Source organism: Argopecten irradians, chromosome 10, assembly GCF_041381155.1.
Source record: "Argopecten irradians isolate NY chromosome 10, Ai_NY, whole genome shotgun sequence".
Classification (NCBI taxonomy): Eukaryota; Metazoa; Mollusca; class Bivalvia; order Pectinida; family Pectinidae; genus Argopecten; species Argopecten irradians.
Window position 1 is genome coordinate 27,451,458 of NC_091143.1, and position 22,667 is coordinate 27,474,124.

General features: G+C 33.9%; 1 protein-coding gene across 1 annotated transcript; it reads left to right on the forward strand.

Moving 5' to 3' along the window:
* The first annotated feature begins 948 nt into the window (after positions 1–948).
* Positions 949–18,827, forward strand: LOC138333536 (uncharacterized protein PF3D7_1120000-like). Its single transcript, XM_069281983.1, has 10 exons — positions 949–1,001; positions 1,617–1,770; positions 5,445–5,721; positions 6,431–6,963; positions 8,155–8,307; positions 9,508–9,620; positions 9,962–10,015; positions 11,077–11,619; positions 12,040–12,498; positions 13,732–18,827. The coding sequence occupies exons 3-10, from the start codon at positions 5,495–5,497 to the stop codon at positions 14,791–14,793; spliced, it is 3,144 nt and encodes a 1,047-aa protein (XP_069138084.1). The 5' UTR covers positions 949–1,001; positions 1,617–1,770; positions 5,445–5,494; the 3' UTR covers positions 14,794–18,827.
* Positions 18,828–22,667: the final 3,840 nt, after the last annotated feature.

Genomic DNA, 22,667 nt, shown 5'->3' on the forward strand with positions numbered 1-22,667 from the left:
AAAAATATATATAGGGTGTACATTTTGACTGATGACTTTGAGTTGGGAATAGTTTTACATGTACAGTGTAAATCTAAATATATATATATGAAATAAGCAATGAATTAAGGAGAAAGGCATTGACTATTTCTTTTCTCTTTCTGTACAATGATCTCCACAATATCTGATTGTCGTAAGCGGCTCTGCGTTTCATCGACGGCCTTGGATGCTGACCACTTTCTGCCAGTGCGTACTTGGTCTCTTTTAAGTCATGACGAGTCTTGCCTTGCCCATCTTGAATTCTTCAACTAATGAAGAGAGAGGAAGTTGGAGTTTTGTCGTTATGCTGTATAAGCCTACTGCAGTAAAGCTTGGAAGGACTCCCAACCACCTCCTTAGGTGCTGATTGAGTTATTCCTGTACATCCAGGCTCTGCAGCATCCTTGACAGAAATAGAAGCAGCTTAATTTTATATAAATTAAGGGTCTTGGTTCCAAAGAGACGGAGGGGCAGTGTCCAATAGCAGAAATATTGCAAATTCTTTAAAATTTTTCTTCTACAATTGATTGGTTCATATTTAGTCTGCAGCATTGTTGACTGAATGGGAACCATTTTTGTATAAACAAAGGGTCTGGTTCCCCAGGTGTCAGTTATTGTTTAACATGACAAATGAGCGATACAGGCCCTCTTGTCTCTACACATTTTATGTTAGGGTATGCCTTTACAATGTTTTCTTTGGTCAGAAGACTATTTGATATGCTTAATATTGTGTTTCCGGCAGTTAAACAGATCATATTACAAAATTTCCATAAATCAGTAAATTTATGTATGTCCTAGACACATATTGTCAGCATTTCACTCTTTTTGGTGTTCTGGCTATGTTGCAGGTACCTTAATGCAGGTCATGTGATTGAGCAGAAAAAAGAAAAAGCCTGAGCATCATGTCGAGTCGAGGGTCGGGTCAGGGTAGTAGTGATGACCTTGACACCTGGGAGGTTGTCAGCAGGGTCAGCAGCAATGAGGTAAGGAATCTCTCTGTACTTTCATCAAATATTTCAGCCTCATACTTAACACTGTTCTGCGCCCATGTCCCTATAAGCGCCCCCTCCCTCTTTTTGAAGCCTCAATTTCAATTTCCCAGGCATAAATATATATAAAAACTACACAAAATTGTAGAGATTAGCAATAACTTCGTCTCATTACCACCTTTTCATATTTTTCAATTTTTCAAATTTTCTTGAGCGCTAATTGGGTCAAATACGGTATATGGATTTAGGTTTTTTAAAAACTCTGGTTACAATGTTATATTATAATGCACTCCATGATCACCATCAGATGTAAGTGGGAGGTTGGGGGGGATGGTAGTACCCATGTATGTTCTGTTCCATCCCATCACAATCTGACAGTCTTGGCTTTAATGCATTAAAAATACCTATTTAATTTATAGATTAAATAATAAATTATATGCCAATACCTTATAACATTGTTTTAATATCAATTAACTTATTCTCCCATGAAAATTCATAATGAAGTATTCCAGGCATTGAACTAGAAGAGTTACCTCCAGGAGTGAATGAGTCATGTGATTTTCAGCTAAAATCTTGACCTTTTCATTGTTTGATTGTTTCTGTTTGTAGCCATCTCTTGAAGATTCAGACTCTGACAGTTCCATTGAGGTTGTTTCTGTAGATACAGACACAGAAAGTGACCTCGCCATATCTTCTTCTTCCTCGTTGATTGTCGGGTCAGCTAATCCAGTGTTTGTATTGAGGGTGCCAAGTACAGAAGCAGGTAAGCATGACTAAGCAACACCTTTCATCAGTAGATAGGGATTTCTCAACTGAATCAAAGATTTTGACAGGTCACAATCAAATTAAAATACAAATCCTTAAAAACACTCTCATAAGTTAATAAAGGATCTAACAACATCTTATAAGTTTATAGAGGATCTAACAACATCTCATAAGTTTATAGAGGATCTAACAACATCTCATAAGTTTATAGAGGATCTAACAACATCTCATAAGTTAATAGAGGATCTAACAACATCTCATAAGTTAATAGAGGATCTAACAACAATATCTCATAAGTTTATAGAGGATCTAACAACATCTCATAAGTTTATAGAGGATCTAACAACATCTCATAAGTTTATAGAGGATCTAACAACATCTCATAAGTTATTAGAGGATCTAACAACATCTCATAAGTTTATAGAGGATCTAACAACATATCTCATAAGTTTATAGAGGATCTAACAACATCTCATAAGTTAATAGAGGATCTAACAACATCTCATAAGTTTATAGAGGATCTAACAACATCTCATAAGTTTATAGAGGATCAAACAACATCTCATAAGTTTATAGAGGATCTAACAACATCTCATAAGTTTATAGAGGATCTAACAACATATCTCATAAGTTTATAGAGGATCTAACAACATATCTCATAAGTTTATAGAGGATCTAACAACATCTCATAAGTTAATAGAGGATCTAACAACATCTCATAAGTTAATAGAGGATCTAACAACATCTCATAAGTTAATAGAGGATCTAACAACATCTCATAAGTTAATAGAGGATCTAACAACATCTCATAAGTTTATAGAGGATCTAACAACATCTCTTAAGTTAATAGAGGATCTAACAACATCTCATAAGTTTATAGAGGATCTAACAACATCGCATAAGTTAATAGAGGATCTAACAACATCTCATAAGTTAATAGAGGATCTAACAACATCTCATAAGTTTATAGAGGATCTAACAACATCTCATAAGTTAATAGAGGATCTAACAACATCTCATAAGTTTATAGAGGATCTAACAACATCTCATAAGTTTATAGAGGATCTAACAACATATCTCATAAGTTAATAGAGGATCTAACAACATCTCATAAGTTTATAGAGGATCTAACAACATCTCATAAGTTAATAGAGGATCTAACAACATCTCATAAGTTTATAGAGGATCTAACAAACATCTCATAAGTTTATAGAGGATCTAACAACATATCTCATAAGTTAATAGAGGATCTAACAACATCTCATAAGTTTATAGAGGATCTAACAACATCTCATAAGTTAATAGAGGATCTAACAACATCTCATAAGTTTATAGAGGATCTAACAACATCTCATAAGTTTATAGAGGATCTAACAACATCTCATAAGTTTATAGAGGATCTAACAACATCTCATAAGTTTATAGAGGATCTAACAACATCTCATAAGTTTATAGAGGATCTAACAACATCTCATAAGTTTATAGAGGATCTAACAACATCTCATAAGTTTATAGAGGATCTAACAACATCTCATAAGTTTATAGAGGATCTAACAACATCTCATAAGTTTATAGAGGATCTAACAACATCTCATAAGTTTATAGAGGATCTAACAACATCTCATAAGTTTATAGAGGATCTAACAACATCTCATAAGTTTATAGAGGATCTAACAACATCTCATAAGTTAATAGAGGATCTAACAACATCTCATAAGTTTATAGAGGATCTAACAACATCTCATAAGTTTATAGAGGATCTAACAACATCTCATAAGATTATAGAGGATCTAACAACATCTCATAAGTTTATAGAGGATCTAACAACATCTCATAAGTTAATAGAGGATCTAACAACATCTCATAAGTTAATAGAGGATCTAACAACATCTCATAAGTTAATAGAGGATCTAACAACATCTCATAAGTTTAATAGAGGATCTAACAACATCTCATAAGTTAATAGAGGATCTAACAACATCTCATAAGTTTATAGAGGATCTAACAACATCTCATAAGTTTATAGAGGATCTAACAACATCTCATAAGTTAATAGAGGATCTAACAACATCTCATAAGTTTATAGAGGATCTAACAACATCTCATAAGTTTATAGAGGATCTAACAACATCTCATAAGTTTATAGAGGATCTAACAACATCTCATAAGTTTATAGAGGATCTAACAACATCTCATAAGTTTATAGAGGATCTAACAACATCTCATAAGTTTATAGAGGATCTAACAACATCTCATAAGTTTATAGAGGATCTAACAACATCTCATAAGTTTATAGAGGATCTAACAACATCTCATAAGTTTATAGAGGATCTAACAACATCTCATAAGTTTATAGAGGATCTAACAACATCTCATAAGTTAATAGAGGATCTAACAACATCTCATAAGTTTATAGAGGATCTAACAACATCTCATAAGTTTATAGAGGATCTAACAACATCTCATAAGTTTATAGAGGATCTAACAACATCTCATAAGTTAAGAGAGGATCTAACAACATCTCATAAAGTAAGAGAGGATCAAACAACATCTCATAAGGGGTCAGATGACCTTTATGCCACCTGTACTTTAGATCAAATACATTTTCTATACACTGCTACATCAATTAAAAACAAAATTTAGTCCTAGTGAATATCTACATTTTGCTTTGTTGCGCTCTTCCGGGAAGATGACAGTGTACACCAAAATAAGTGTGACAACATTTTAAACTTTTTTGTCCCCAAAAGATTCACTTTCAAGATTCTGGAGGCAGCAAGAATCTATTATGAGGGTTGAGATATCCCTATCTACTTGATAAACTTGTGAGTTACTATTTTCTACTTTATTCTAACAACATCAAGAATTTTGAGTTTCTTGCAAGCTTACTCACCCATTGATGACAATACATAATATTTTAGCTAGTATGAGATGTCTTACATTATCTCTGTGTAAGATTCTTAATTAATGGTAAAGGTCTGCAACTAAGTTAGGGGGGGGTATACTAGATTCATGTTGTCTTCCTGTAGACACAATGATCGACTAACTACTATTAAACTACTAAAGGGATTTCAACAAAACTTGGTGGCAATAATCCTTATACAGTGCAGATGATTGGGACAAGATAGTGCCATCTTTTCAAGAGTTATGCCCCTTTGTTACACAAAGAATTGACTTCTTCTCCTAAGCTATTTGAGGGATTTCAACAAAATTTGGTGGCAATTATCCTTGAGCAGTGTAGATGTGAATAATCTATATTGGAACAAGATACCACTACTTTTTTCAAAGTTATTCCCCTTTGTAACAAAATTATTAAAATAGTGACTTCTCTTAAACTACCACATGGATTTCAATGAAACTTTGTGGCAATAACCTTTGTACAGTGAAGATATGTGTGGTGTGTAATTTATATTGGAATTCAATAACCCTCCCGTTTTGAGAGTTATGGCCCTTTAAAAATTGTTTCAAAATGGTTGACCAACAATTTTTTGTTGTTTCAGTTTTAATTGAGAATTGGACATAATTTATGGAGGTTAAGGGGGCATAAGTTGGCACCATGACAACCGTTCTAGTTTAGTCTGACCTCATGATGTCTCTACTGTCACAGTAAATTTTTCTAAAAATAATGATTACTAAAATCTTAATGAAAATATGCATCATTATATATTCCAATAGATGGCCTGAGTGGAGAGTCTGAAGAATCAGCTGATGAGGGAGATGGTACTATGACAAATGATCTACAGGCAGTATGTCATAGAGAGGATGAAGAAATCTCCTTATTTGGAGGAGAGAAAACAACAGAGAGAGACGAAGAAGTATCGCAAGGACATGTAGAGGTTCCCCAAACCATTGAGGAAATAGTTGTAGAACCAGAGTCAAGTGTAGACCTTAAGAGCAGTAATATTTCTACAAGTTTATTATCTACAGAAAGCACAGAGGATTCAAGCAACAGGTATTACCTGAAATAGGATGACTGTCTAGCACAAATATAGATATACTGTTAACCGTAATTATGGAACTAACAGGGTTGTGATATCAAAAACCTGATATTGAAGCAGGTTACTTGAGCTTAATTAGGGCCCGCATCGAGATGCGGGTGCCCTATAGTAATCAGGTTGTCCGTCTGTCTGTCCGTCCGTCCGTCTGTCCGTTTTTTTTTCTTTTACACATTAATGATGGAAGGGAGTGGAGTATTTTCCCATATTTTACATGATGATTCCCCATCCATCCTAGATCTGCTTGGTAATTTTTCAGGCTGCTTAACTGATAAACATTTTGCTATAACATTATGATGCAAGTTGTTCAGAATTAAACAAGGAGTTGACTGTCAAAGGTAAGGTCATGGGCCAAGGTTACAAGTGTCAAGGTCAAATTTATTTGAGTTAATTGTAACTACTTTTCCACTTAAGCACGTCAGACACATAGCGGGGCCCTTTCTGACGTGTCAGTGTTCTAGTTTGTTAGTTAGTAATAATACATTATATGTATTGTTGTGGCATGGAAAAATGGTAGGAAGTGAAAAAAGAAGATAAAAACTTTGTCATCTGGAATCTGCTTTAAATATGTGCTAAATCAATCATCATATATTTACAAGTACTGTTTGTTATTAAAAAGGTATTAGACATAAACGTACAAAGACTTTTAATTTCTTTCTCCTTCAGTCTATCTAAAGATGATGCTATACACACCATAAGGTGTTCCAACGAGGAACCTCTCGCTGAAGATCACACTCTGGTCGCTACGAAATCAACAGATGAAGGAATGTCTTCTATGGCGGATGAGAAAAGCCTCACCAGAGGACCTGAGGACAGCCCTATCCTAACAGAGAAAGTTATTCTCCCAGATGAAGAATTGACGACAGCTGATGGATCCTTTCTTCCTCTGCCTTCTCTTCCGTTGGAATTTGATGATGTTATTAAGGTGACGGAGCCTGTGGACACTCCAGATGAGGTTAAAGAAGATGGAAGGGATAAAGGACTGGTTCCACATGATGGAGAGATAGTTGAAGGACATCTTGCGGAGGACAATGATGATGATGATCAAGAAATAATTAATAGGGGCGATAATGAAAAGACCAATAATCATGCTGTACTGGAGGGAGGTGATTCTACTGAGGAACCACAACAGGGATTTAACATGATTGAAGATGTAGATCCTCCAATTGAAGATCTGTTTCCACGCCCTCCTTCTAAAGGTACAGTAAACACCATATTCAAACCAATTATAACCTAGGGTGCTTCAAAAATTGAAAAACTAAAGGGGCACTTGATAGAACCAAATTTGGACTTGTCTTTGATAAAATTGTTGCAAAAAGTAAGCATAAATCAATTTTCAATAGAAATCAAATAAAGAAACCTACACAGTGTTCATATTTTCACTCTGCATTTAATTCAAGGTAAGTGAAATTGAGGCCTCAGAAAGGTGGAGGGGCTCTTATAGGGTCAAATATGGTATATAGTGTTTTGTTATTGTTCAAATATCTAATACATCAATGTAATTATGTTAAGATAGTTGTGAATATACCTGGTAGAGTTCGAAAGAAATGGAAATTTAATAAAAATTTTTACTAACTTTGGGAGAAAAAGAATAAAACATGGATCTATTAAGTGGACAAGGATATCTCAACCCTTGTATAAACCCTCTTGAAAGATTTTGGCCACCACATTTTTTCACTCCAGTTGAGATATATCCCTGTCTGCTTGACAGACCCATGTAAAATTCTATTATCTAATAGCTAATAAGAGTGGACAGAGGGCTCTTTTATTATTATTTTCTTCTAAAAGTAAATGGTAAATCTATAAATAACTACATAATATAAAAATTCCCGATAGACATAAAGTAAAACCTGAACTTACTTAAAGTTGATAGGACAATGATAATGTATGACTTTGAGTATTATTTTAATGAATTCTAAAACGTCTGGCCAGGACTTACAAATTTCTTATGTACAATGTTGACTTATAGAAGTTTGAGGTTTGACAATAGGTGGAATATTGTAGTTGTTGGTGCGATATATACTTCACTCTGCAACCAGCATTGGTGTTGTCGGAATACACCTACCACATATTTTTGCTGTATTCAGCACTGTAAGAAAAACAGCTGGAGTTAAGAATTTTAGCTCATATGACCAATTAACATACATCCAAGGTGAAACATGGTTTGAAAGATGAACATATTTGTAGCAATGTTTGTATCTTTCAGCTTCAATATATGAATGATTTTACTGACTTAGAATTCATGTATATAAGTTGTACTTTTGGCTTGGATCAGAAAGAGAGTGATTTTCCACTTTAAAAAATAAATAACCCTTGCTAAAATACAGCTTAAATTTTCAGACACTGACCAATGTATTCTATATGTATTTTATGTGTCTTTTATGTTGTAGATGGTGCTGAGCCTACTGAGCAGCCTGTTGGTCTTACATCCACAGTCAAAACAAAAAGGAATCCCTTTGGAATTACAAAGTCTGGCTTCACTAAAATATGTATTATAGTACTAGCTGTGATCGCATTTCTACACGGATTCATGATAGGCAAAAGTAGGTATTTCTTATAGATTATCTCCCTTTAACCATTTGCTAGGTTGTTTTTGTCCCTAATGGACTAAGCATACAATTTTGTCATTGTTGTCTCCACTTCAACACAAGTAGAGGAAGATGAGTATTTGTGTTTTCTACATTTTGTGTTGCCTGTAAGTGCCACATAGGTATCATTATGTCGACATCGGCGTCTGGAAAAACGGTTTTCAAGCGATAATTTAAGTATTTATTGTCCAATTTCAACCAAACTTTGTATATTGCTTTATTTTTATGAGATCTTATATGGGTTCGATACTGGTCAAAATCTGTTAATATTACCACTGTCTTTAAAATTGTCAAAACAGACAATTTCTTTGTTTCTGTGCGATAATATTTATTATCCGATTTTAACCAAATTATGTATATTACTTGATATCAATAAGATCTCAGATGGGTTTGCTATTGGTCAAAATCTGTCAATATTTGCTAAGAGTTACAGGCCTTTATAACTTCTATGTTGATCTTTTTCTGTACAGCATACTAATTTCATATATGAAGTTTGAATTACGGCTCTCAGTACAAAAAATGTGTTGAACATATATACCTAAGATGAAATAATATTTTATATGTATCAAGTCATTGATACATGAACATATACATTAGATGTAATAATAAAACATGTTTAAAGTTTAGATTGATTAATACATTAACATATACATTAGATATGAAATGATGAAATATGGCTAAAGTTTAAATTCATTGATACATGAACATATACATTTAAATGAAATAATAAAATATGTTTAAAGTTAAAGTTTAAATTCATTGATACATTAACATGTACATTAGATGAAATGATGAAATATATTTAAAGTCAAAGCTTAATTCATTGATACATGAACATATACATTAAATGAAATAATAAAATATGTTTAAAGTTAAGGTTTAAATTAATTGATATATGAACATATGTATTAGATGAAATAATAAAATGTTTAAATTTAAATTCATTGATGCATGAACATATACATGTACATAAGATGAAATAATGAAATATATTTAAATTTTGAATTCATTTATGCATAAACATATGCATTCGATGAAATAATAATTTTACAAATATGTTAAGGTAATAAGTTAAAGTTAAAATTCATTGATACTTGAACATAAACATTAGATGAAATAACAAGATATGTTTAAAGTTTAAATTTATTGATACAGTTGCTGTAAAGACTGAGGTAACAGAAGCAATGGATGAGATGGCTTATCTTCATCGGAGACAGATGATAGACCAAGATACAAAGATTGAATCTCTGCAGCGAACCGTAGATTGGGTATGTAGAAATTGTAGGTTCTTAAGGTACACTTTGGGTGAAAATCTGCCATTTGAATGAGTTTTATCAACATTATATTGTAGGTTAGAAAGATAATGAATTATTAAAAACTCATTTTGGTTACTTGCATGGACCTTTCGGTCCTAAAATTAACTTTATCAAATTTTTGTCTATTGAAAGGACAAATATTACGGTTGTAAAATTCCTGTATACAGTTAAGATACAACTTTGTCCTTGATTGTTATGTTAGACCTAAAAATAATATTTTATGAAAGATTGTTGATCTGCAACTGATGTTCTGAATTTGTTTATAATCATCAAAATTACTTCTAAAATTTCAGTTGACAGACAATGCTTCATATGACCTTGAAAATCTACAGTCCAGCACAGAAATGGTAAATAACTTCCATTTTACTTATTAATTATGTTTATTTATTAAATGTCACATAAAGGCTGCTATGTTCAGGAAGTTAAAGGGACATGAACCTAAATAAACCATGTAAATTTGAGTAAAATACATATTTAAGACATGTTAGATACCTAACTAAGTAATGTATATCAGTTATTGTGCGAATGTGTCAAATAAAATAATTATAATGGAAATTCCATTTTTCTGTATTTTGAAGCGGCCATGTTGAATTTTGTAGACTAAGTGTGATAAAAATAGTAATGTTGAACTCTAGTGACCTCCCACAATGCACTGCACAAATAAAATGAATTTAAACAATATGTTGGGTCAAAAACGTGGGTGAAGCGAACACAAACAAATTCTGATAGAAAACAGAGTACCACAACGTGCGCGATTGAGAATGTAGGTAAATATAATGGATCGCTGAAATGCAAGAGACGGGAGCAACTTCCTACTTAATACTTGCGAGATGTACATATTTGCAATAAGTCACGATTGTCCCTTCACAGTGCCCCGCCGAATGAAAAGTCTCATTTGACTTTTGACTTATCATTCTTTAGCTAATTACAAATTGTTTATAACCAATATTAACAAATATGGCTTATACCAGAAATTAGAAAATAATCTTAAAATGTGGAAAACTAATATTCCTTGTCTTGTCAGCAAGTTTGTTGTTCATTATAACCTTGCTTTTGAACAGCTTTCATTTTGTGCTCCAAAAATAGAAAAAGACGGTGTATTTTTTATCATTTTTGGATAGGTATTTCCCACGTTTTTCTGTCGATTAAGATAACCAATCATTGTAATAAAATATTCAATAAAAATCTGAAAACCATATCTAAGCGTACAGAACAACTTATTTTAGGTTCATGTCCCTTTAAGGTCCTACATAGCCAACTAGCTCTCTACCTCTGTATATTTAAAAGTCGTTTTTTCTCTAGCACTGGGGCTTTTATCCACTGCTTTACCTGGCGTGTCCATATCAAAGAAATATAAACTCTAACCCATATCTAACTGATGAAAGTTTTTGTCTCTTTCTTTTGTCAGCGGGTCAATAATCTTAAATTCACTGCCGGATATGAGAATCAATACTTTCTTTACACTTTTGGAACGTATGCTGAGAACAAGGAAAAAGAATTGGTCCGCAGGGATAAATTAACAACGGAAGAAATTCAAAGTAAAGTTAGTATTGATTTGTTGGATAAAGTGAACCGCCTGGAACAAGAGAAAGCAGATTTGATTCAACAGATCGGGCTGATGAGATATGGGTCCCCTCCAAATGCCAGTCCTGAAACAAATGCCAAAGACCAGGAAGAAGAAGGGCAAGAATTTGTTTGGTTCACAGATGATGAGGAGGATCATGATGAGGAAGATCACCTAAGTGATGGAGAGATAGAGGAGACACGAGAGAGTAAGATTGCCAGACTGGAGAAGAATCTACTGCAAGAGAAAGCACGTGCTGACATGTGGCAGAGAATGTATATGCAGCAGAAGGAGTCTTCAGAAGGTATAACAGGTTCAGGAAAGGAGATCCTACAACAGTTTAGTCAACTCCTCCAGAACCTTTCTGTTCCTGAAGACTTGTCAGAGGTAAGAACAAATATAACGATATGTTTATCTCATTCACCCCTGAAGACAGATTAAGACTCTTCTAAATTGAAACCTACATACACCAGTCCATTACAAAATCAAATATTAATACTTTGTTCATGCAAATGTCACCCTTACATGATACTGTCTAGTGGTGAAATTTTGCCGGAAGTTTATTTTCACCATATTCATGTTTTCATTGAAAACTGTGAATTCTAAACATGAGCAAAATTAAATGTTCATGTTTCTGAAAACAACAGTATTGTAAAGATTTTTACAAATTTTAGGTATTGATTAACTTAAATTTACCCCAATATGTCCCTTATAGGAAACTGCAGAATATTGCCCACATAAATTTATAGCGTTATAGGGTTTATTCGAGTTTTTACGCAATATTCGCATCAAATTCTTTCTCAACAGAATATGAAAGATAAGTGGGAGGCAGTGAGAAATCGGTCTTTAGAAGGATGGCAGTTGATACTGGACCTAGCTTCAAGTGTAGCCACATACTCGACACAAGGTGAGGGTGACACCAAGACACATCAACAGGACAATTCAGGTCCATTTAATGACGACTGGGGAGTTGACGAAGATTATGTGGATACTGATGCTGATTTCTCAGACCCTGATAATGACGATGATGAGGGAGTTTTCTCAGACCCTGATAATGATGATAATGAGGGAGTTTTCTCAGACCCTGATATTGATGATGATGAGGGAGATTTCTCAGACACAGATGAGGAAAAACATTTCTCAGACAGAAGTGATAGTAAGAAAAGTTCGCTCCCAAAGTGGAGTGATACCATCCAGGACGTCTACAATAAGACTAAGTCCTCTATGTCTGATGTCAGTCAGCAGATCAAGAAAACCTGGGAACAGGTATGTTTTTACTGTTATATATGGGTCAAAGAAGAAAGATCAACAGTATGTTCCAGGTAACACAGGATCATTACAAACATATTTCTATCAGATACAAATTATTTCAAACAGTAAATATGTGGTGAGAAAGTAATTCCAACCATGTAGACAAATAGATTGTACCCTTATCAAGATACACATCAAATTGTTATATACATGTACTAACAGTAAATAGGTAGACTTTTTATACAGTATCTCAGTGGACAAAAAATATCGTCACATAGCTGCTTATCTCTCTTTCGAAACACTTATGATTAGACAATACGAGGTTATACTTATGATCTATCCATTTCTTATTGCTAATGGAAACATTTACATGATAATGCACGAAAATTTCAAAAGAATTCACAAAAATAATCGTTTACAGTGATCCCTCGATAATCCGGACACCTTTGATCCCAGCCTAACCCGTTCGTAATTTTCTATACTACTGAATTTTGTGTTCTTAGTCAATTAAGCATTGGTTTGTCATATTTTTGAAATGCATTGGTGTGTAACATACATTGGTGTTCCAGCATAGCCAATGGTGTGTGTTAGCACATGATAGATATGCTAGAACACCCAATGTATGTTACACACCAATGCATGTCAAAAATATGACAACTAATGCTTATATTTACATTTATATAGGCATTCCCGTTATAAAAAGAAAAAAAAGTGAAAAATAAAGTATGAAAATAAAAGTTTTATGTTTGTATAGTGAAAAAAATAATTTCTTGTAACTTCCCATGTGTTGCCACGGACAACAGACTAGACAATAACAGTAGATGACATAGTCCCATTGATAAAACGAGATATACAACGATAAGTACAACATTTCAGTCCATTTCAAATATTTTCATAAGAATATATTTCCATATTGATCGATTTTCAGAATATGTTAGATTTTTGAGTGAATTCAGTATCATACTGACGTAAAACCCAGTAATTTCTTGACCTTTTGAACTCTGATTGTTGTATTATTACACCAGAGCCTAACTGCCAATGTTGATACTGGAAAATATCATACATTGGGTTTAGTAGCAACATATAGGTACTGTGCAATGGTAATGTAAATATTCTGTAATGTCACAATAATGCATATCCTGATATTTCTGTCCTGACTAACAGTTTGCCAGACTACCGACGTCTAGATTATCGGGTTTCCACTGTATATCCTAAAAAGATTTTCACAAATTGTTATTGTACTTGTAGGTGAAGAATTTATCTCAGGATCTTTGGAAGGAACATGAACCGTCAGTGAGAAACTTACAAAAGAAGGTCACAGAGAAAGTGGAGAAGGTTTCGGAGAAACTCAGCACATGGTTTCACAGGAGGAAAGCATATGCCAATCACAAGCGGTTTTGGAAGCATCAGGCAACGAGTGATGATCAAGATTCAACAAAGGCGGGGTCCACGAAAAGAAGGAGTTTTACAACAGGAAAGGAGGAATGGAAGAATACTGATTGGAAAACTGATGATGAAGAGGACACAGAAGAAGAATATGATGACGAAGATGATTACGAGGAATGGGAGTTTTCTGAGTCGAGAGTGACAAAAATTCGTAAAAAATTTAGGAAATTAAGGGCAAAAATGGACAAATTAAATTTTCAGAGGTTTATGAGAATGAATCTTGATCATTGGGGAAAAGTTTTCAGAAAGATTGAAAGGTTTGTTAAAAAGGTTGATCTACAGGTTTTGAATCCTCACAACAGAAAGTGGTTAACATGTCAGCAAGATTGGTGGTACAGTATGTGTACATTTAAAAAGAACATGGAGCCTAGCTGTAGAGACATGTTAAAAGATTGGCAGGTGGACAGGATGGAAGGTCAACAAAAAGGAGATGGATTGAAATATTCCCGGGAAACAACTAGTAGTGATAGAAACAGAAATAAAAAATATCATAAGAGACAACACACCAGGAATGAGCAACATTATCAGAATGAGAAAAATAGACGGGAAACATTTGAAAATAAGAAAAATGAGAGACTAGTTCGGACAGGTGAGGAATACCTATGTAGCATGCACTCTGACGACTGTACTGACTCCAAATCGTCTTGGTACATGCAGCAGTTAAAACACAGGGCAGATATGCGTAGTATGGTGGTAGACCAGGAAGGCAAGTCTGGCGGCGGGGAAGCCGATTGGATGTTCACCAGAGCAGAAGACCGGGATTTCCAAAGAACTCTGCCAGATGACTGGTACCTCAGACGCCTCGACAACAACCAGTATAATGATGTGTTTGGTGGTGAAGAGGAAATCAATGAAAAGTTATAATTAAAGTATTAACCTTTTTGTTCTCAAATAAACCCTGAGATCCTAAGATTATTAATCAGTCTTTACAAGTTGATTATTGAACAGTCCTAGATTTAGACTTAGCCAGTCACAGAGAGCTCGAGTATGTTACAAAAAGATAAGTTGTTTTTGGTAGACTGAGCAAAAACTTTAAATTACGGTAAATAAATTGTTGAAGTTTCGTAAAGTCGTTTTTAAAAAAATCAAAACTAAAAAAAAGTATTTAAAAACCTTTTATTAGATCAGGATAGTCTATGGTAATTGTTTTAATATTTGAAGTTGAACTGGTTTAACTACATGTATTATGAAAGCATGGGCAGAAGTTCTACATTTGCAATCTTACCCACAGCTCACTGCGGACGCCTCATTCACTACAGTCGTTTGTAGGCAAACTTGAAATATGTATTAAAGAATTTGATATGCTTCAGAAATACGTTTGTCAAGAATCTTGAAATTTCCTTGGGTTGTTTACAGAGATGAAATATGGGGACCGCAATGCATCCTGGGAGAGATTGCTACTTTTGTTGGTAATTGGTAGAACGAATTATTGAGGCGCAGGTGATGACATCAATATTCATCATGATATCATTATGTATTTTATTCAATGCAGTGCTCATCCACGTGCAATTGTGTTGTGTGATTCTCAAAATAAGTACATGAAACTGTTGTAATGAATTTAAAGTGAATAGTCGGGCAAAGAAAACCAGTCTAAATGCGTTCATTGGCCTTCCAAAAGTTCTCACATATTAATACGATGGTCAAGTTCTGCTTAGTTTCCCAGTTCTGACCATTAAAGTAAAGAAAAGTTGATAGCATTGAAAGCGAGGCTGCGTGGAAATGTAACCATGGACATAGTGAGCCAGGAGGACGTTTTAGAATTTCCATACTTTAAATTAATTTCTTCGTACGCAGACAGATTTTGACGAGAGATTTTATTTTTCCATTTCATAAGAAATTATACTGGGTACATTCACACCATTTTTACAGACTTTAGCCATCCTTGCCCGACTGTTCACTTTAATGTTTATAAAAAAAATGTTTTTTTTTTCTAATTTAAGGTGGAAGACTTCAATGAATGATTTATAAATAGGGACTGTTTGTTAATATCATAAATGGCTAGATATGTATTGGCTCTTTTTGGCCCCTAAATCTACCAAATTTCAAATTAAGTATTTAGAAATTAAGTTGCTGTGTTTGAAATATTGAATACGCCCCTGATAAAAACTTAAGATATTTTTGTTGACAGAAAGTATGTTTTTGCTATATAACCATAGTTACTATGAATAAATTATGCAAATTTGAAAATTTGGTCAATTTTGGCATATTTTTTGTACAGTTTTTTTTTAATTTTAAAAGCAATAGAACACAACCTAGAACAAACTCTATATTCTAAGGAAATTAGCAGACACGAAGAATACATTATTTTGAGAAATATAAAGTTTGCGGATTTGGGGACCACAAAAGACCCTTACCTACTCCTTTTTGAATTGGTATGATGGTTTGATATATCTAGAGGAATATGATCTTATGTTTATTGATGTTACACATAGCATGTATCTTTAAGTATCAATACTATATTAAATACATAAACTTTTAAGATACTCCACCGCTGACAGAGCATATAAATGATACTCGTCATTTGAACAATAACTGATGTTTAATTTTGTTTTTAAAACCTATACATGTGTCTAATTAACACAAAAATACACATGAACTAATGTATATTACTCTTGGTGCATGTTCAATCAGTACTTCATTCCATATAACACATAGTGCCAAGGATTTTTTTCAGGACACAATTAATTATTTTTAATATTTTTTTCTTAATGTAAAATATGAAGCCCATGAATCTTTTCAGTGGTGGTAATAGTGTAAAGTGAGTAACTTTTGTAAAATACTGATTCGTCTGCTTCTGTTTTTTATAGCAAAAAAATACCATTCGTCAGCGATGTAGCATCTTTAAACATACATGTATATTCCAATATTATTTAAATCGGCCTTAATCAGAAAAGATATCTCCCAGACATGGATTAATACTTTCAAAATAGCATAATTCAAACCGTTTTATCTGTTTATTGGCTCAGTTCATTGTCTAGTTATCATAACTGTGCGTTCACACCGATTTGTTATAAAGAGGAATTATATTGTATTCAACATACTACAGTGGGACCCACTTAATTTGAAATCGGTTATATTGAAGTGCTACTTAATGTGAAATAAATTATAATCCCTCTTCATACATATCCAATGTATTTCTCCTTAAACTTGTTATATTAAAATCTGGATAATTTTAAGAGATTTTCCATTACCCAAAGGTTTCATTAAATTATGCCAAGGTATACATATATAATTAATTTTGGTTATAATTTAGAATATTATATATTTACTCACAAAGTTTATCCAGTTCGTATAGATGATCAAATCTTGATTTAAACGATTTTTTTTCTGCATTTAGTTTGATATCTACATTGTTTTGCCAAATTAGATTGTTTTGCCAAATTTATATATTGTATTCAATCGAAATTCTTTAAGTGCTACCCTTATATTTATAATAACAATATCAGTTTTACAGTACATATGTTAATAATATATACCCGATACATATACTAAAACAATGTATAATTATGATAATGTTAGTACTGTTTGATATCGCTTTTAGAGAAGATTGCTTTTGTTTTGTTGTGTTGTCTGTAAGCTTCATTTTCACATTTTTTATTATGATTTGGTATTTACAAATTCTTGTGATTTATCTCCTGTGATATATGCTATAGTTGTATATGTGTTCTTAAGTGTGAAGTAGAGGTACCGGTTAGCACATATCTCTCGCCTTAAATCACAGGCACCTACTGTGTCTGTTAAAACAGCTAATATAGTACATAATTATATAAACTATGTATCATTTATGTGTATTTATGTACGAGACAATGTCTCTTAATATTAATATAACAGAAAGATGAGGACTATGATTTCATAAATAGATAAGGCATGATTACTTAAGAATGTATCTAACTTTTATCAAAGTATCAATAAGTAAATCTTGTTCTCGTGTATCGCCCATTTCTGTTATCAAACATCAACGTCAGGACCATATTGCTGAACACAATTATTCTGGAAACTAAAAATAAAAATAACACTTGGCTTACGAAAATTAATTGAGCTTATCATAAGAAGTTTTCACATTTTGCTGAAGATCAGTAATTTTTGATAAATGGTTTATTTTGAATGACAAATAAAATAACTATAGAAGGTTTTCGGTAAAAAATAAATTTTTATATATATGTTATAGATAATTAGAAAATCTCTAGTTACTTTAATAATTATGTTTGTCAATATCACCTCATTTTAGAGTCATTTTCCGAAGATTGTAATTAATGCTTACGGCGTCGTTCATAATGCTTATGTTATGGCTGTATTATTTAATCCAGTATCATTGTACTGTGGAACTTGTATGGTATGTGTATAACCACCAACAGTCATGACATAACTATCGTGGATGGAGATCCATACCACACGAATGTATGTTATGTCATTCTTTTCATGTTGCTCTGTTGGGATGTGTATTTTATTTCGACGCGTTAGACTAGCTAACGGCAGAGTAGCAACAAAGTACAGTTTAGAAATAATCAAGTGATGTATACTAGTTGCTACTTTAGTAGTTGTCCTTTCGTTTCGTCCTTCCGCGAACAGTAGTCATGACGATTGAGAATTAAGTTGGTTCTTGGCTAGTACTTACGTGTATGACAGTGTTCTCATTCAACATTCTTGGACTATATTTCCGTTGAAGTCTTCCTTGGAAAAAATATAAGATTAGGTTTCATTTACCAAATATTTATTATATATACATCAATGAAACATTAGTTGTGTAGACCCAAAGAAGTTTGATGTTTTGTTTTAAGAAAAAATGTTCCATAAATCTTAATTTGAATTTGAACCCTATCATTGTTGCCACTTAAAAAAGATACATTTATCCCTGTTTGAACTTTAAACGAATAAAAGGAAAACTGTTTCTGAATCAATGGTTGTTTATTGCTCATTGCCAAAATGAAAAAAAACATCATTGCATTAGTTGAAAAAAAAACTTTATAGATGATAGAAAGCGAATTAGATAAATTAGTTTCAAAACTTCGCAAGATTCAAAAGCTTCAATGTATGACCAATTTTCAATGAAAACATTAATTTGGTTTCTTAAACCTTTGACAGCATTCTCGGTTCTCCAGGGGATGCTATCACTGTCGATAAATCTACCCTGGACTATCTCAAAGCGTAACTGGAGGCAGTTTAGGAGAAAAAAACTGACCAATCAAAAGCCTGCAGAGACTTCCTGTGAAGATTACAAAGAGAGAACGATGCTTATATTCAAAGCAACACAGTCAACCACAGTGTACTATTATACAATCCTTTGATGTAAATCAAAGAATTTAATTACCTGTGTCGACTCTGTTGCCTCTAGTTTTACGTTATTTACTCATCTTGATAAAACCTATTATACACATGTACACTCTAACTTGACGCTACCCAAATTGGTGCAAATTTACTATATATGAAGTAGAATTTTCAGTAAATCTACAATCTAAACTGACAATAATTGTCCTGTACAAAAATTAAGATGCTTTATAGTTACTGTGACATTTTACATACGCCATATTCTCGGGTTTCCTGTTGTTAATTATCCCTATTCAAACATGAAAATAAGGAAAATATAAAAAAATTACTGCAAAACGACGTCGTGCAACAACCTAAAACACCATATATTTTAAAAGAAGGAAAACAATTGCTGAATGGGATATTTTTTTTACAGATATGTGACTTAAATGAACTAAAAAATGTTTGACCTTTCCTTGAATTAATTCAAATATTTTTATTGTATCTAGACATATATCTATAATTCAAATCATTAGCTCACCTGGCCCGAAGGGCCGGTGAGCTTATGTCATGGCGCGTCGTCCGTCGGCGTCCGTCTGTCTGTCAACATTTCCTTTAAATCGCTACTTGTCATAGAGTTCTGCATGGATTGTAACCAAATTTTGCCACAAACATCCTTGGGGAAGGGGAACAGAGCTTGTATAAAAAATTTTCTCTGACCCCCCTGGGGCAGGAAGGGCAGGGCCTAATAGGGGAAATAGAGGTAAATCCTTTAAATCGCTACTAGTCATAGAGTTCTGCATGGATTGTAACCAAATTTGGCCACAAACATCCTTGGGGGAAGGGGAACAGAACTTGTATAAATTTTGGCTCTGACCCCCCAGGGGCAGGAGGGGCGGGGCCCAATAGGGGAAATAGAGGTTAATTCTATAAATCGCTACTTGTCCTAGAGTTCTGCATGGATTGTAACCAAATTTGGTCACAAACATCCTTGGGGAAGGGGAACAGAGCTTGTATAAATTTTGGCTCTGATCCCCGGGGGCAGGAGGGGCTGGGCCTAATAGGGGAAATGTAGGTAAATTCTATAAATCGCTACTTGTCCTAGAGTTCTGCATGGATTGTTACCAAATTTGGTCACAAACATGCTTGGGGAAAGGGGAACAGAACTTGTATAAATTTTGGCTCTGACCCCCCCACGAGCAGGAGGGGTGGGGCCCAATAGGGGAAATAGAGGTTAATCCTATAAATAGCTACTTGTCCTAAAGTTCTGCATGGATTGTAACCAAATTTGGTCACAAACATTCTTGGGGGAAGGGGAATAGAGCTTGTATAAATTTTGGCTCTGACCCCCCGGGGGCAGGAGGGGCTGGGCCCAATAGGGGAAATGGAAGTAAATCCTATAAATCTCTACTTGTCCTAGAGTTCTGCATGGATTGTAACCAAATTTGGCCACAAACATCTTCGGGGGAAGGGGAACAGAGCTTGTATAAATTTTGGCTCTGACCCCTCGGGGGCAGGAGGGGCGGGGCCCAATATGGGAAATAGAAGTAAATCCTATAAATTGCTACTTGTCCTAGAGTTCTGCATGGATTGTGACCAAATTTGGCCACAAACATCCATAGGAGAAGGGGAACAGAACTTGTATAAATTTTGGCTCTGACCCCCGGGGGGCAGGAGGGTGGGGCCTAATGGGGGAATTAGAGGTAAATATTTGAATTCCTTCAGAAAAGAAACAATGAACCTGTATTTAGTTGGCATAACAAACCAGGTTAGCGATACAGGCCCTCTTAGCCTCTTGTTTTGGATAATCGAATCATTTGAAACAGGGCTGGACCGGGGATGCGTCGAAGTTCTCTATTGCTAAATATATGCACTGCTGAATAATAAACAAATCATGTGATATTAAAATTAAAGGCATCTAGTTGGCATCGTGTTGAATGTTAAAATCTGGATTCAAGTACACGTAGAAAATTTAAAAAAATATCTTCAAAAAGTGTACCAATTTGGGTAGTGTCACGTTAACAGCAATGCAGAACTTGTTTGAGCTTGAGTTGAAACCATTTGGAATTTAAGCTCACACTTTATGGACCGTCATTTGGGATATTCACTAATGGACTACTGAAAATGTACATATGAAGAGTCTGCAAATCTGACATTTTATGATGGCTTGGTTTTGTTTCTGATAATTGCCTCCTACGGGCACGTGAAGTTATCTAAATCTCACGAGTTAAATAAAAACGAAAACGCCATACATCATGTAACATATGAAAAGAATATAACAAAAGATACATAATATAAAGAAATAAAACAACCATATAGGAAACCGTGTTTGTTTCCATGTTTTAAGTATTTCTATCAACAAGGAAACTTTCGTAATTTGAGAGGAGGCACTTAAACAAGTACCTCCGGGAACTTCCCAGGCGTGATAAGGTCCAACAATACTTGAAACTAATCACGTCAATTTATATTTGGACATGTAGATCATGATGAACATCTTAAGGGCAATGCTATATAAAGGCTTAGCATGATTTTTAACGTTCACACAAAGAAATGAATTTGAAACATCGAAGTCCTACAGCAAATTGCAGATTACAATTCTGGCTAAGTGTACTCATGAACAGACTACAAGATGGAGCAGTTCTGACACATGTCTATAGTGATGCTCTCTATCAGAGTCTAGCACCATAACCAGGTAAGTGTTCCATCAGGCCCTAATATAGGCCTATGTAACAATAATTAATATAAATGTAAAAAAAAATAATAAAAAAAACACCCAAAAAACAACCATAATATCAGGTATTGTACTATTCAGATCCATTTATATATTTACCGCTGTCAAACGCATATTACAAAGTAAGTTTCCTTGCAGGTAGATATCCATTGTGACGTCATTATTTTGTGAGTGCATTTTACGTCGTTTTCACAGAAAGGTATGACGTGACGCTAACAAAATAATGACAACAGGATCAATACCTACCCGCAAGGGCAGACAACTCTGTAATATGCAATTAGGAAGACGATACATATACGCCAACTTAATTTTGCAGCTACTTGATTTCGTGCCTTACGATCATTTCAACCTGGACATTTAATTTACGGAGTAAGGATTAAAAACAAAACTCGATCATACTTGTAATTGAAAGGGCGAAGTCGTGAATACGCGTTATTTGATCGGACGTCAATACGCGTAATTTGATCGCACGAGAAAATAAGCTAGTTTATAGTTGACTCTTTTTAAATAATACTGATAATGTTGTAAAGTAAATTACGTTTGTAAATAAAGAAAAAACTGATTCGTCTGCTCCTGAAAAAATGCCATTTGTCAGCGGAACTTCATTAAATAATTAAAAATAATTAATAATCTTTAATATTTTTTATATTGAAGTAAAGTAATAAGCTAAAAATAGCCGAATTGACCAATCGCACCAAGCCAAAGTAAAATGTACATTATATAAAGTGTGACTGGCTTTTCCTTTTCTCCGCATACTGTAGAC

Bases quoted from the DNA above. Each gene is read 5' to 3' on its own strand.
- LOC138333536 (XM_069281983.1), top strand. From the start codon at position 5,495: ATGACAAATGATCTACAGGCAGTATGTCATAGAGAGGATGAAGAAATC. The intron at 9,621-9,961 runs GTATGTAGAAAT...CTAAAATTTCAG, and splicing joins TGCAGCGAACCGTAGATTGG to TTGACAGACAATGCTTCATA. The intron at 12,499-13,731 runs GTATGTTTTTAC...TTGTACTTGTAG, and splicing joins TCAAGAAAACCTGGGAACAG to GTGAAGAATTTATCTCAGGA.